Source organism: Pelophylax lessonae (assembly GCF_965119305.1).
Source record: "Pelophylax lessonae genome assembly, chromosome: 12".
NCBI classification, from domain to species: Eukaryota; Metazoa; Chordata; class Amphibia; order Anura; family Ranidae; genus Pelophylax; species Pelophylax lessonae.
The window spans coordinates 122,338,982-122,354,200 of NC_138779.1; the positions used below are offsets into that span (position 1 = coordinate 122,338,982).

Consider the following 15,219-nt stretch of genomic DNA (forward strand, 5'->3'; position numbering starts at 1 on the left):
GGGTTAATGTTAGTGACACTGTAGGGATTGGGAAGGATGCTGGGAATGGAAATCAGGAAGCATGCAGGCAGCCTTGTAAATTTTAATTGCAGATACAGGGCACTGGGCAGGTCAGGGTTAATGTGGTAACATCAATTACTCAGTGACAGTCAGTCAGTGTCAGTGTGGACTCGATCAGATTATAGTGACAGTCTCTCATAGTGGTGGTAGTAGGAGGCTGGAGGTTGACTAGTAGGAGCCTGGAAAGGAGCATAGCCGCATACATACATTACTCACTCGTGCACTGCAGCCCGCCCCACACATTCAGTGAGTCTTACTCTCCTCCCTAGTTTTTTCAATGGCACATTCAGGAAGCCAATCACGCCGTGAGTAGCGGCACAGCGGAACCAATCAGGTGTGCAAGCACGCGTGATTGGTTCGCTGTGCATCTGAGCCCTATTTTTAATTATGCACATGTGATTTTTTATTTTTAATAAATTTGCAAAGATTTCAAACAAACTTCTTTCACGCTGTCATTATGGGGTACTGTTTGCAGAACTTTGAGGAAAATAATAAATTTAATCCATTTTGGAATAAGGCTGTAACATAAAATGTGGAAAAAGTGAAGCTGTGAATACTTTCCTGATGCAGTGTGGGTGTGTACACACATTTTTTTTTAATAAATACAAAAATGGCGATTGTTGAAATTTTTTATGTCACACGGCATTTGCGCAGCGGTTTGTCAAACAAACTTTTTTTGGAAAAAATACATTTTAATGAATTAAAAAAAAAAAAAAACTATAGATAATTTTTTAAAAAAAAAATAGGAAAAAGGATGTTACACCAAGTAAAGAGATACCCAACATGTCACACTATATAACTGCGTAAACTGGTGGACTGACGAAAAAACTACAGTACTTAGAAATCTTCATGGGCGACGCTTTAGACATCTTTACAGGTTACCGGTTTAGAGTTACAGAGGTCGTCTAGTGCTAGAATAATTGCACTCGCTCAAACATTTGCGGCGATACCGCACGTGTGGTGTGAACACCATTTACATATGCCTGCGCGACTTACATATGCATTTGTTTCTGTACCCGAGCACTGAGGATGGGACACTTTGATTTTTATTTTTTTTACTTTTATTCCTACTATAAGGAATGTAAACATCCCATGTAATAGAAATAAGGATGACCGGTCCGCTTTATGAAGAGATCTGGGGTCAAAAAGTCCCCAAATCTCTTCTTTACGTTTAAAAAAAAAAAAAAGAAAAAAAGAAAGCCATAGAGATGATCTACTCATGACCAACAAGCGGCACTGTTCGATCCATTTCTCGGGCGAGCTGTCAGAAGCGGTAAAATCAAGAAACACAGTCGAGCAGCAGGAGGCGGGGGGGACGTCCCCTCCTGCCGCTTCTGGAAGTGTTCCAGCAGCTCATGAGCCACTTAGAAAACTTTCAAGAGAAAGCCATCTTCAGCCACAATCCTGATGAACCAATTGCAAATGGCAACGTATATATACATATTGCGGTCGGCAAATGGTTAAGGATATAAAAGGCTAAAATGGATGCAGTAGTAGTAAGATTTTTCTCTAAGCATTCAATTACCCGCACCAGTAGCTTTTGTGATGCCATGAGAGGACCTACATAGGTTTATTCCTACTTAACATTTTTTTCTGTTATGTAGTCAGGTATATTCTGTGTTCTTGATTACAACTATATGAAGATGCCCTGTGCCAACAACACATTGGAGATCTGGACCAATGCTCCCACACACAGTGACATATTCCGAGTGTTGGTACAGCAGACAACATGACGTAGGTGACCGCATGCTATTTAAATAGGAAATACAGCAGCTTTATTGAAGAAAATCTATATGTAAAAACATTCCTGCCTCAGAGACCACAGCAAAATGCTTCCCCAAAAGCTCAGTTTCACAAACAGGAGACCTTAAAGCGGAGCTTCCCCTTTTGGGTGGAGCTCCCTTTTAATACCTTTTCCCATGAGCAGTATATAGCAGTCTTCTGACTTATCTGGCGGAGCACTGGTTAAAGCTTATAGGAGTTTTCATTCTCCTCTCTGACTGTCCTATGAGGCTGCATGACTCCTGACTCTGTCTTGACAGTGCTGATTGGCCCTGTGCTGATCACATGCCCCCTTACAAGAAAAAAAAAAAAATGCTCTAGCAATACACATCAAGCTGAGCATGATGTGCAGAGTGACTCCAAAGGCTCTGTTCTATCAGGTGATGGACTGGGGACACTGGAAGATGGGGAGTGAAGACAGTATCAAACAGTCTTTTTATATAATGCAGTGGATTAACCCCTTGGGTTCCACAGGGAGTATAACAAACATGCTTTACTGCATATAGACAGATTTTAATGTTGTTTGTTTAGCAACACTTTTGGCCCCTTTCACACTAGCGGACCGTTCAGAGTGTGTGTGTGTGGGGGGGGGGGGGGGTAGGGCAAGAGGGGAAGCTGCCCTGGGCGGAATGATTTAATGTAGGAAGAGACCGCAGTTTTCCAGGTACAACAATGCCCAGCACAGAATATGCTGCTGGATGTAACAAGCAGAGAGCGGCTTTGTTCCTGCATGTAGGCTAGATAGTAGCACCCGTCCCCCTGCCTGCACAGTGCACTGTACTATTCCCAGAGGGACAGTAGAGTAGAGCAGGCAGGGCAAGTGAGGTTGGGCAGGTATCGGCTATCGGTGCTTTCCTGATTGACTCTAGAATAGATGCATACAACTTTCCTGCTCCAGAACAGCGGCTTCTCCCTCCCCTCTCCAGTCATTTCTATCACTCCTGCTTTCTCTTTCAATGTCCTGATGCCTGTGGGCCATCATCACCTCAGCCTCCTGTTTGAGGTCTCCCCCTGCTCTGGACGATGTCAGAGCCCACTCCTCCTCTGTGTAGCGACCCCTCCTTCAGTGCCCTTCCCCTCGGACCCCCTCCTCTCCAACTGCACAGCCAAGCTGAGTGGTGCTCTCTCCTCTGTCTCTGCTGCTGAGTCTGCCACTAACTACTCAGCTGACAGGTAACAATTTCAGGCTTCATATCACTGTCATAGCTGTGGAGACAACTTTTCTTTCAGATTCTATTTTTACTAAGCGCCCATTCACAAGGGGTGCAAACAATGTCTCCCATGCAGGGCGGTCTTATCAGCACGAGGGTACATAGGTGGTATGCACATTCCCATGCCAGCACCCCATTCACATCTATTGGGACATGAGACTGCATGGACACAGCCTCTGTATCCTAATATGACACGCAGGTGTGGGTTCCCATAGAAGTGAAATGGATGCTAGCACAGGGATGCACACAGTGCCGAGCATCCCCGGCTGATAAAAGAGAGCCCTGCACAGGACACACGTCTGCGCTGTATGTGAATGGGCCACAAAGAACCCTTGTACACGGAGGCTTAGTGAGCTCCACAGATATAAGAAAACAGTGATTTTACATAGGAGCTATGACCATAGATGGATGGAAATGTAACTCCTCCTACAAGGACCGGGTGAATTCCAATCCATCTATGGCCATTCTTGCTAAAGAGATGTTAATTTTATGAGCAACTTCTCCCAAACCAGCAGAAATGTTTTTCTTCCATCTGCAGCGCTGACCTAGATGTCTCAGTAGAAAGGATTTCCTTGTCCACCTTAGTTGTGTGGCTGGGGGGATCCACTCAGTTTTTTTCGATCAGACACTGACTGATAAAAAAAAAAAATCTATCTATCTATCTATCTATCTATCTATGGCCAGCCTCCAGCTTACCATACATTATACAATCTGGATTGTACAATATCATTTGGCTCTACTACCCACTATGTAGTACAAAGGCCTGCCTGATTGAGAACTACTTAAATTAATTGTTTAGGTTTGTTCACATATTACAAAGTTTTGGTAAATCTAAAGGAGGTTGTGCAGAGATAAAACAAACAGATTGTATAGTCTATGCTCACCTATAGTCTTCTTGTGCATGAGTACTAACAATGACAAATGGTTTCTCTGTTAGGTTTATTCTCATCTATGCAGATTTGTTTGCCCAGGAGCTTTGGCCTTGGAGTCCATTAAACACCCAGACACATTGTCTAAAGCTGGCCACACACTAGGGTTGCACCAATACCCATTTTGTACCAGCAATTAGGAGTACCGATACTTGTGCTCAAGTACTCGCTAATAACAGTCGCCGATACCTTTGTGGTGCGATTTGAGCCCATACATAATGAAAAGACTCAAATTGCACTGCAAAGAATCTCATGTGGTTTGAACAGGAATGGGGTGCGACTCCTGTCCAAAGCACATGCGGTTTCGCCCACCACTCCTGTGTGAACCCAGGCTGAATTCACTGACAGGCCTGGGTTCACACAGGAGCTGTGTGGGAAACAGCACATGATTCAGCCAGGAATCGCACCATATTCCTATTAAAATCGCATGTGATTCTTTCCGTTGCGTTTTGAGCCCAATCATTTTGTATGAGCTAAAATCGCACCACAAAGTATTGATTTTAGGTATCGGAGCATTTGCACAAATACAAGTACTCATGCAAATGCTTAGTATCAGCAACCATACCAGTATCAGTGCAACTCTAGTACACGCTATCATTTTTTTTCCTCCAGCAGACTAACCAGATCCCTGCATCCACTCAAACAAGGTGGATGGAGGAATCCCCCCTATGTGCTTTTGAACTGACAGCAGGACTTCACTGTCAGACTACAAAGATCAGTGCTGCAGCCCGCATATAGGAGGTTTTCAAGCAGATCCAAGATCAGCTTCAGCTAGTTCTAGAGCACCATTTACAATCTTTAGAAATCACCCTTGGGCAGCCAGGTGATTTATTGTCTGAGAACCAATCCGTCATGTCATCAAAGCAATCTAATTAGCTGTGTGCCTTGTGATGATCACGAACCAATGACAAATGTAAAAATAGTAATACTGGTGAACTCAGCAACCATCACCGTATGTTTTGCAAATGCTTCTACAAGCTCCGCCCCCTGCTCTGGGGGGGGGGGGGGGGCACACATTTTGGCATCCTCGCCCTGGGCACTGAAATACCTTGCCCTGCCACTGTACAGGCGCATCTTTTAAAATTAGAAGGTCATCAAAAAGTTTATTTCAGTAATTTTATTCAAAAAGTGAATTCTTTTTTTGAGTGATCTATTCCAAGTATTTGTTTTTTTTAATTTTGACGATCAGGGCTTACAGCTAGTGAAAACCCAAAATTCAGTATCTCGAAAAATTAGATTTCACAAGACCAAAAAAAAAAAAAAAAAACAACATTTTTAATACAGAAACGTTGGCCTGGAGGTGGCATGGCTGGTGCGGCAAGGAGGCGATCAGCCTGTGGTACTGCTGAGGTGTTATGGAAGCCCAGGTTTCTTTAAATAGTGGCCTTCAGCTCGTCTGCATTGTTGGGTCTGGTGTCTCATCTTCCTCTTGACAACACCCCACAGATTCTCTATGGGGTTTAGGTCAGGCGAGTTTGCTGGCCAATCAAGCATGATCATTAAACCAGGTATTGGTACTTGGGAGAAGTCAACACTTTTCTGTAGGGCACCCTTTAGAACATCCTTCAGTAATATGAATCTAACATTTTTCAGCAGATTTTAAAATATAGCAGCACACAGTATAAGTAACTCTGGATATACACAAGATTAGCATGGAAAAACTGGATTTTTGACTTACCGTAAAATCCTTTTCTCTTAAGTTCAAGTTCCTGATGCATATCAGTAGGGTTATACTGCCCCTACAGGAATAGGACACTGGGCAGAAAAAAAAGTTCTGGCTACGGCTATGGGCAGTCCCGGAGGGTACACCCTCTCTCTTCCTGCATAAGATGTCAGTTTTGTATCAAAGCAGTGTCAGAGAAGTAATACCAACCCAACTCAAATTAGAGGGGCGGGTTCTGCGTCTGTCAATGAACTTAAGAGAAATGTTTTTTACGGTAAGTCAAAAATCCAGTTTTCTCTGTCGTTCATTGACAGACGCAGTTTCTGATGCATATCAGTAGGGACGTCCGCAAGCAGTGCAATAAAATGAGGGGTGGGAACAGCAGAATAAAAACACAAGTCCCCAAGGCTAAACATAGCCAACCAGGCAACATAGGACTCAGAGCAACAAGATGAGACCCGCCTGAAAAAACATTAAAACACCCTCAAGGGACACTAAAAAACATCCTCAAACAGCAGCCTGCAAAACAGTGGCCAAAAGATGGCATCTGCAGATGCCAGCACATCCACCTTGTAAAAAACTTTGTGAAGGTATGAACAGACAACCAGGTAGCCCCCTTGCAAACCTGAACCACAGATGCCTGATGGCGAAAGGCCCAGGAAGCACTAAGCGCCCAAATGGAATGCGCCCTAACAGGGAAAGGTGGAACCTGACCCTTAATTGAAAAAGCCTGCACAACTGTCTGTCTAATCCATCTGGAAATAGTCGCAGCAGACGCAGGCAGCCCTTTCTTTGGTCAATCTGTAAGTACAAAGAGCGAATTTGACTTTTGAAAAGACTTAGTAGTCGCCAAGTACACCCTGATTGCCCGAACCACATCCAAAGTATGCAGTGCAAATTCCTTAGGATGTTTGGGTTTAGGACACAAGGAGGAGCAGAGGCGAGACCAAAGGGTAAACGCCACAAACTGATCCTCTCCCACGGCAAAACGCAGAAACCGTTGATGTCCTGCACATATTGGGATTTGAAGGTAGGCATTCTGATGTCTATGGAGGCCAGGAAATCCCCCTAATGTAGCGAAGCCACCACCGTGCGAACGGATTCAATCTTGAATTTTTGAACTCGCACAAAGCAATTCAGTGCTTTTAGGTCCAGAATTGGACGCACCTTGCCTTCTTTCTTGGGGACCGTAAACAGGTTTGATGAAAAAGCCCTGAAAACGTTCCGAATTTGGAACCACAACTATTACTCCTTGTTGTAACAGGTCCTGCACCGACCCAAAGAGAGCCTGTAAGTGATCTGGGGACAGTTACACATTGGAAGGGAAGAACCTTACCAGAGGGACGGATCAAAAAACTCTTGTAACCCGACTGTATGACCTCGTGCACCCACTTGTCTTGTATCCAGGATAGCCACAGATCCGGGAACTGGCAAAGATGTCTCCCCAACCCAGATGCGGGTAAGGGCACACCTTCAGGCAGAAGGGGTCTTATCCGCAGGTCTGGAGAAAACCTATCCAGACCAGGGTCGCTTGGAGCCACCCGAGGGGGCCTTGAAGGCCTTTGATCCCTTATCACTTGAGCCTGAGGGACGAAAAAAACTTTGTGTGTGCTGAAAAGGAGGGACCCTGTCTACAACGAGACCTTTGATAATGTCAAAAAAGGGTAGCCCCAAACAGGCGATCACCTTGCAAAGGTAGATCAGACAAGGCCTTCTTGGAAGTCTGATCCGCAGACCAGCATTTTAGCCAAAGTATACGCCGAACGACCACTGTCGACACCAACAGTCGCGCCAATAGTGGAGCCACATCCAGCGAGGCATTGCAAAGAAATTGCAGCCCCTGAATCAACTGGTCTGCCAGCTGCACAAAGGCAGGGGGGGGGGGGGGAGGAGATGTTGGTAGTAACAGGTGAGTCTCCGCTGCACGATCAATCGTCCGGGTCATAGGTGGTGCACCCCCCCCCATCATCGGCATGATGCCCAGTCCCAGCTCCCAGGGTTAGCTAAATGCGTCCCATATACCAAGTAGGTGAGGGGAGGAGGGGGGGACAGGCAAGGAAGGGTGTGTGAACGGACAGAGGGGGATGCTGGTGTCCAACTGTCCTAGGAAGGGGCCCGCGTCCACCCCAAAAGGGGGAGAGGGGGTGAACAATTACTCACCATACCTGGAACAGGCGGGCGCCATCTCCTGACAGAAACCCTCTCCACAGAAGTGGGGGAGCTGTCGGCCAATAGGAATGCTGCGACTCGGGCCTAGACCCGGTTGTGTGCGACCTGGCTAGATGTTTAACTTGCACCTGTCTGGTGGGACTATGTCGCGGCCGACTTAGCGCGGAGCTGGGGTCTGCGCGCGCTGGCCGGCTAGGGTGACCACTGGATCTATATATGCAGCCCATCACCCAGATCTGGCTTAAATGCTTGTATATCTCACAGGAAAAAAATCTCGAGAAAAAAAAAAAAAAAAACGTTTTGCCAGGACCACAGATCCCAGCAAGTAACTAGGTCCTTACTCCTGACTAGGCAGATTAAAACTGACATCCTATAGCAGAGAGGAGGAGTATACCTCCTGGGACTGCCCATAGGCGTAGCCAGAACTTTTTTTCTGCCTAGTGTCCTACTCCTGTAGGAAGCAGTATAACCCTACTGTTATGAAGAACAGAGACTGCATCCGTCAAAGAACAATAGAGAAATTATATTTTTTAACATGCTTTTATCATCATATTACACTGTCAGATTTTAGCAGAGGCAGAATTGCTTTAAAAGTAAATGGTAGTGAAAAGAGAGGTCCTACCTGTAGGATCAAAGTCATGTGATAAAACATCATGGGTTGAGCTGACACTTTTCTCAAACTTTTGTTTCTTGTCTGCTGATGTGTCGCTGCTCAAAATGCTCCCCTGCCTGAAAAGAATCCACTTTGCATTACTATATGAACTTACAGCACATGAATAATATCTTTGCAAGTATAATCCTAACACCCATTGTCTTGACTAACAGAGCCATACAAATGCTTCCTAACACTACCTTATTTAGGTACTGTAGGAAAGGGTTAAAACCCCATTAGGTTTTTTGAGAGGGTTTTTTTTGCCAACTATTAGGGAGCATTCTCTTCACTTCATGCCGTGAAAACACAATAGGAAGTGACACATTTGTCTAAAGTGATGAAAAATCCACTCTTAGGTCAGTCACTAACATGGCTCTCCTATTCCTGTTCTGGTGACAATTGAAAATGTTACATCAGGGCTTAACAAATTTGCTTTGAATCTAGTAGCCAGCTAAAAAAAGTTAGAAGCCAGTTTTTTTTTGCCTACTAGTTACTTTCACCCCCTTCCAGCCAGGCCAAGTTACAGCTTCCAGCGCTGTCCCAATTTCAATGACAATTGAGTGGCCATGTAACACTGTACCCATATTCAATTTTTATCATTTTTTTCCACACAAAAAGATTTCTTTTGGTGGGTTTTTTACTTTTTGCTACTACATACATAAGAAAAAAAAATATTGCAAAAGATCTCAGGATGCAAGGACCATTTCCCCAGTAAACATCTTCTGCTGACTCAAAGTCTGCCTACTAGTTCTCTATTCCTGGAATGAAAACTGCAGGCATGGAACAAATTTCTCCGCCCAGGATAGAATGTGACCCACCTCCCTCTGGGCTTACTGACTCTTGGTGCCCCCCTGATGGTTGATATAGGCCACAGACATGGCATTGTCGGATTGTACCCTTACGTGGGCAACCCTGAACATTCAGAGTCTGGTACCAGCTCCGTTCTAACCAGGATCATTTTCCTTGGACAGTGGCTTCCTCCAGAACGGCTCCCCAGCTGGAGAGACTAGCATCTGTAGTCACCGCCTTCCAGACGACTGGAAGAAAAGATTTCCCACTTTCCAAATTCCTGGCTACCAACCACCAACCTAGACTCTGACGTAACCTCGATACTAGAGACATGCAACAATCTATGGCCTGGATCTTTTTGCTCCAGGCTGGCAATGTGGTTAGGTAACTGTTTGGCATGGAATTTAGCATAAGGAACTGTTTCGAATTAGGACACCATTTTCCCTAGCAACCTCATACAAAGACATACGGTAGGATACTTTTTCCCCTCTTACGATCCGAACCAGAATCTTTAGGGGCTACGACCTTTCTTGGTGGCAAAAACACCTTTGCCTGTACTGTGTCTACAAGGAAACCCAGATACTCTAGACTCTGAACTGGCTGCTACGCTGAATTTGCCAAATTCAGAATCCAGGTGCTAGGATACAATTTCTAGTCACTATAGCGACCTGGCACCTGGGATTTGTTAAGCCCTGTGTTTGATTTTTCTCTCCCTTTCAGTCCCAAAGCAAAGAGAGAGGGAGATGCTCCCTAAAGGAGCAATAGGCAGCAATAATAACCTAACAGGGCTTCTAAACCCTCACAACTCTATCCAACACTGAAGAATTCCTTCTCGGTGGCGTTTTCCTTTAGGAGCTCATTTCTAGGAAAAAAATGTAGCCATTGAGCGTATTTGAGGTCATTGAGATTGTGACAAAATCCAGACACCACCGACTGGGTATCTCCGCCAGTAACCTGCTTCCTAAGCTCTGGAACACGGGATCTGTGATTCTGGCTATAGTTACCCCAAGAACTCGACAGTACAAGCTTTAGAGTCATCCAGAATCAAACTGTTTATTCAAACACAAAGCACATGGAGATGAACACTTCAGGGACAACCCCTCCCCCCTTAGTCAATCCACTCAACATACCCATCCCATAACAATATAACAATGGAATGCAGGTATTCAACAACAACAAACCCCCACCCCCACTAGCAAGAGTGTGATTAGTGCAGAGCGGCCTGACTGGGGTTTTTGGTCACCCTGTGCCCCTTATAGACACAGGGCGACTTACACATAAGAGGCACCGGGGATGCTGGACAAGGAGTCTCCCAACCTCCCAAAAGCAATTGGGGTTCCACAAGCCCCCCAACCAAAGTGAATCACGTCACAGAGATGACAAGTCTGGTTTGTTCTGTTCTCCCCTTGCATCTGGCTCTTATGTGTCCTAGACCAGAATTTGCAGGTTCCATACGATGATATTGTGCTTGGAGCAATTGTTGAGACACACTGGAATAGTGTTTAAAAAAAAAGCAATGACAAATAAGAGCTTCCAATACATTGAGTCAATGATCTGGAACAGGCATGTGCCATACAGAGGAATATAGGAATTTATGCATGCATGCTCGTGGCTCAAATTATTGCAACTGTAAGCATCCTATTTCTTTCAGCAAAAAAAATGAGGAAAAAAATGGTGCCTAAAACAAGCTAGGGAGGGCTCACTGTCCCTTCTGATTTTACCTTCAACTTTTCATATAATAGCATCAAATTCCAGAGATAAAATCACGAATCAACATTTTTCAAAAGAAAAACACATTAACCAATAACACTTTTTAATTACCTGGTTGGTTTTCTTGCATGAAACCTGCAAAAAAAGCAAACAAAACATTTTAATATATAATAAATGACATCCACAAATAAAATGGGCCTAATGCATTAAAGAGAATGTAAATCATTTTATTTTTTACAGAGCAGCCCGATCCTCCTATTCTGAGGTCCCTTGCCGGTGCTCCAGGCTTCACCTCTTCACCGAGTGCACCCATAGAAACCCTCTTTCTACAAAGACACTTGTGCAGGCTTAATCCGGGGCCGCATTGTCTTCATCTATACACACAGACAGCACTGCTCAGTCCAGTCACCTCCTCACAGAATTCGACTGACAAAAGTGGAGCCAATGTTGCCCACTGCTATCAATCTGCCCTGTGAGGAGGCAGAAAGCAGAGATCTTGTGCACATTGCTGGATTGAGATCGGGCTCAGGTAAGGATTGGGTGAGCCGATTATTAACTTCACATACACCTGGTACCAGACGCACCCACCACGGTCTGCATTGCAATACATTCAGTGGAGCCAAGAGGAGACATGCAGGGTCTTTGCATCAATAGGAGACTTTGTCCTCTGTGATGAAAAAAATAAAGAGGTTTTACTTTTTCTTTTTGCCAAAAAACACACCCAAGCACTAAATCCTCCCCATAAAACTATTTGCACCCCCCCCCCCCCTCCACATATGTGAACGTAAATGCACGCGTCCAGGGACCTCCACGTGAAAACGTCAATTGCGATACACGTTACATATTGCCACGCATGCCTGAGTATGGCTTCTAGCACAAGACTTCCTCCGTAACACTAAATTGATAACCTAAAAAGGGGCTTTTTAACCGTCGCCTATAGCAAATTAACAGACGCACACAAATTTCGGTTTTGACATATTTGGTATCTACTTACTCAGTGCAACCACGTCTTTTATATTTTACCACACATTTGAGTTGTTTATTGCGTTTGTTTGCCCTAAAATTCGTTTTACTGAAATGTTGTGTTTACTAGACCTCTGCAGTAATATCAATTGACAAAAAAAATTGGAACTACCACAGTTCTCGAAGGTGTCTGCTTTCAGAAAATATATGTTTCCGTTTTTTTTTTTCAGGCCTAAAATGATTTTTTGTTCTTATACACGTGTGCAAAAAAATGGCTCTGGAAGCAAAAGGGTTAATGCAGTGTATGCAATAAATTGATTGTTAAGTCTTTTTTTTTTTTTTTAACAACATGTTATACTTACCTGCTCTGTGCAGGTGGTTTTGCAGAGTGGCCCAGATCCTCCTCTTCTCGGGACCCTCATCTGTGCTCCTGCCCCCTCCCTCCTGTTGAGTTTGCTATGGGGGCACCCGAACTGAATCACAGCTCCCTGTGTCCATTCAGACACGGAGCAGGGACCCGGCCCCCTCGTCTCTCTCCTGATTAGCTGACTGACTTTGACACCAGCGGGAGCCAATCACGCCGTGCTGCTGTCTCAGCCAATGAGGAGGGGAGTCCCAGGCAACTGAGAAACCCCTGCAACATCACTGGATAAAGATGGACTCAGGTAAGTATGGGAGAGCTGAGGGGGGCTGCTGCACACAGGTTTTTTTTTTTTCCTCCTATTGCATTGAATGCCTTAGGATAAAAAAAAAAAAAAAAAAAAAAACACATACCTTCTTCCTTTACAATTCCTTTAGTCCTGGTTCACACTTATGCGATGCGGGAGCCCTGCAAATCTACAGCGGGTTTCGGCATCGCATTGCCAGAACACTGCCATATGCCAATCCCTGGAAATCGTCAATTCAAAGTGAACGACACCCCCAGATCAGTTCACATATCGTAGTGCGATCTAACATTCGGACATGAATCGGATCACGTAGGTGTGAACCGCCATGCGATCAGATTCTGCTGCGGACTCAAAAAAGGGTCCTGTGCGTGTTTGTGCCCGAATCAGATGCAAATTCAGCAATACTATCTGTATGGCTGAATTCGCATTGCACAGAAAATGCATGTGACTTTCAGAGCAGTGCGCTCCAAATCACATGCGATGTCTGCCATCGCAGATGTGTGAACCGAGCCTTAGAGTAAAAAAACATTAAAGTGTTTGTAAACCCAACATTTCATATTCCTGATATGTGCCTGCTGTACCATGTACTTGTATGAGAAAATATCCTGGTTTTCTTTGTATTGTTTCCTTTGTGTGAAATACCTGGTGTTCCAGCCAGTCTCTCTGCTTTCCTACTAAAAGCTGACCACGCTAAACATAAAAATAGAATCTTACACTGACTTTGGGTTCCCTAGAAACAAATTAGGGTGTTAGGGAACATTACAGATTAAAGTAAATGCTGCTGATAATACCTCCAGTAATGAGAACCTTTTAATTTACCCACATTGGGAGAAGTACAAGCTCACCTTAAGCTGATTTAGGAGTAAGATGCATAAGAAATCACAAACACAAGCATAAGGGGCCACACATCACAGTGACAGGCTCAACAGTGTGCCAAGCCTCTGTCACCATCAGACAATGTTTGCTACTACAGGCCTGCAGCTGTAGAGAAGTGACAGCCAGAATGAGAAGGTTATAGAACATTCTGTGAATATTTACATAAATCAGTGTTTTTTTTCTACTAAAGTAATATAACTGAGCAGATGTAACACTACTGTGTTTTTCTACAACACAAACTATGTAATGCTGCAATTAAACTATGACACATTTAGCAGAAAGCACATTCTGCACTAAATGAAAACATCTGGATAGCTATAAAAGTACTCAGACGATGGGAAAGTGTGAAAGTGACAAACAAGATGGGAGAAACCAATCAGCTCACAAAAACAATGCATCCCCTATAATTCACTTGTTCCATCTGCTGACAGAGTGACATCTTGTGGTTAATTTTAACACTGCGCTACTACATCCACTTCAAATCTATCCTTTGGTATTTGGACTAGTGTTAGACCCCGAATAATTCCGTTATTCTCCTACTTTTGTGCATACTTAATTTAGGTTCTCATTGGGGAGCTGCAATTTAATACATTTTTGGTTTTTGGTAAACACTGCTTTAACCTCTTGCTGATACTGTGTACTTGGAGATACGTACTCACAATTCGTGTGTGTATATTATTAAATCTATATCTATCTATCTATAAATATGTATATCTATATCTGTATATCTATATATCTGTATATCTATATATCTATACATATACACACACACACACACACACACACACACACACACACACACACACACACACACACACACACACACCAGGTTTATGGCTGAAGCTATCAGCCATAAACCCGGTATTTTTTTTTCCCTTTGCCGGTGTTCTGTCAGATTACCGCTACCCATCAGATTGTGTAACGGAAGTGATGTTCCGACAAAAAACACTTACTGTTCATGCGCTCTGTGTTTCAACTAGGGCCGAAACTAATCGATTATGAAAAAAGTTGTCAACTATTTTCATAATCGATTAGTTGGTCAGCCTGCATACAGAATGCATGATTTGTTTAAATATCAGAAGACACAGTGAGGCCTCAGGCACACACATGTTTTGCAGCTGTAAGTAGCATAGACGTGTTTAGCTGCAAATAAAACCCAGGGCCAGTGCATTCTGGGGACCAGCGTTCGAGCCTTAAAAACATCTGATGTTGCTAAAGGCTGCTTAACGTTACTTATACAGCGTTAAGCCACGTTAGCCCCCTTTTTTTTTTTTATGTGAAAAACAATGGTTCCCTATGGAAGCCCATTGATTTAAATCGAAGTTGCATCCAAGTCAGATCAGGATGATCAGACTTGTGGTGCGACTTGCACTCTGAGGATCTTGAGGGGGAACTCCAAGCGAAAAATGGGGAAAAAAAAAAAAATACAAAAAAACGTTATGGGGGTTCCAAACCAGGCGCTTCGCGTCTGGTATGGATTTTGAGGGGAGCCCGACGCAAAAAAAAAAAAAAAAGGCGTGGGGTGGTTTGGAGCAGGGGGGGCTCTGCAACCCCCCACCCCAAAGCACCTTGTTCCCATGTTGATGAGGACAAGGGCCTCTTCCCGACAACCCTGGGCGATGGTTGTGGGGGTCTGCGGGCAAGAGCTTATCGGAATCTGGACGCCCCCTGTAACAAGGGGGTCCCCCCCGGATCCCGGACCCCCCTCCCTATGTGAATGAGTATGGGGTACTGCCCAAAAAAAGGT

The 15,219-nt window shown here is 44.3% G+C and overlaps 1 protein-coding gene across 1 annotated transcript in view; it reads right to left on the reverse strand.

Moving 5' to 3' along the window:
- ARHGEF12 (Rho guanine nucleotide exchange factor 12) overlaps positions 1 to 15,219 on the reverse strand; it is a 506,356-nt gene that overhangs the window by 448,021 nt on the left and 43,116 nt on the right. Inside the window, exons 2-3 of the mRNA XM_082273891.1 lie at positions 11,077 to 11,100; positions 8,437 to 8,543 (exon numbers count right to left, since the gene is read on the reverse strand). Coding sequence (XP_082130017.1) covers positions 8,437 to 8,543; positions 11,077 to 11,100 — 131 coding nt within the window. The remainder of the gene's footprint in view (positions 1 to 8,436; positions 8,544 to 11,076; positions 11,101 to 15,219) is intronic.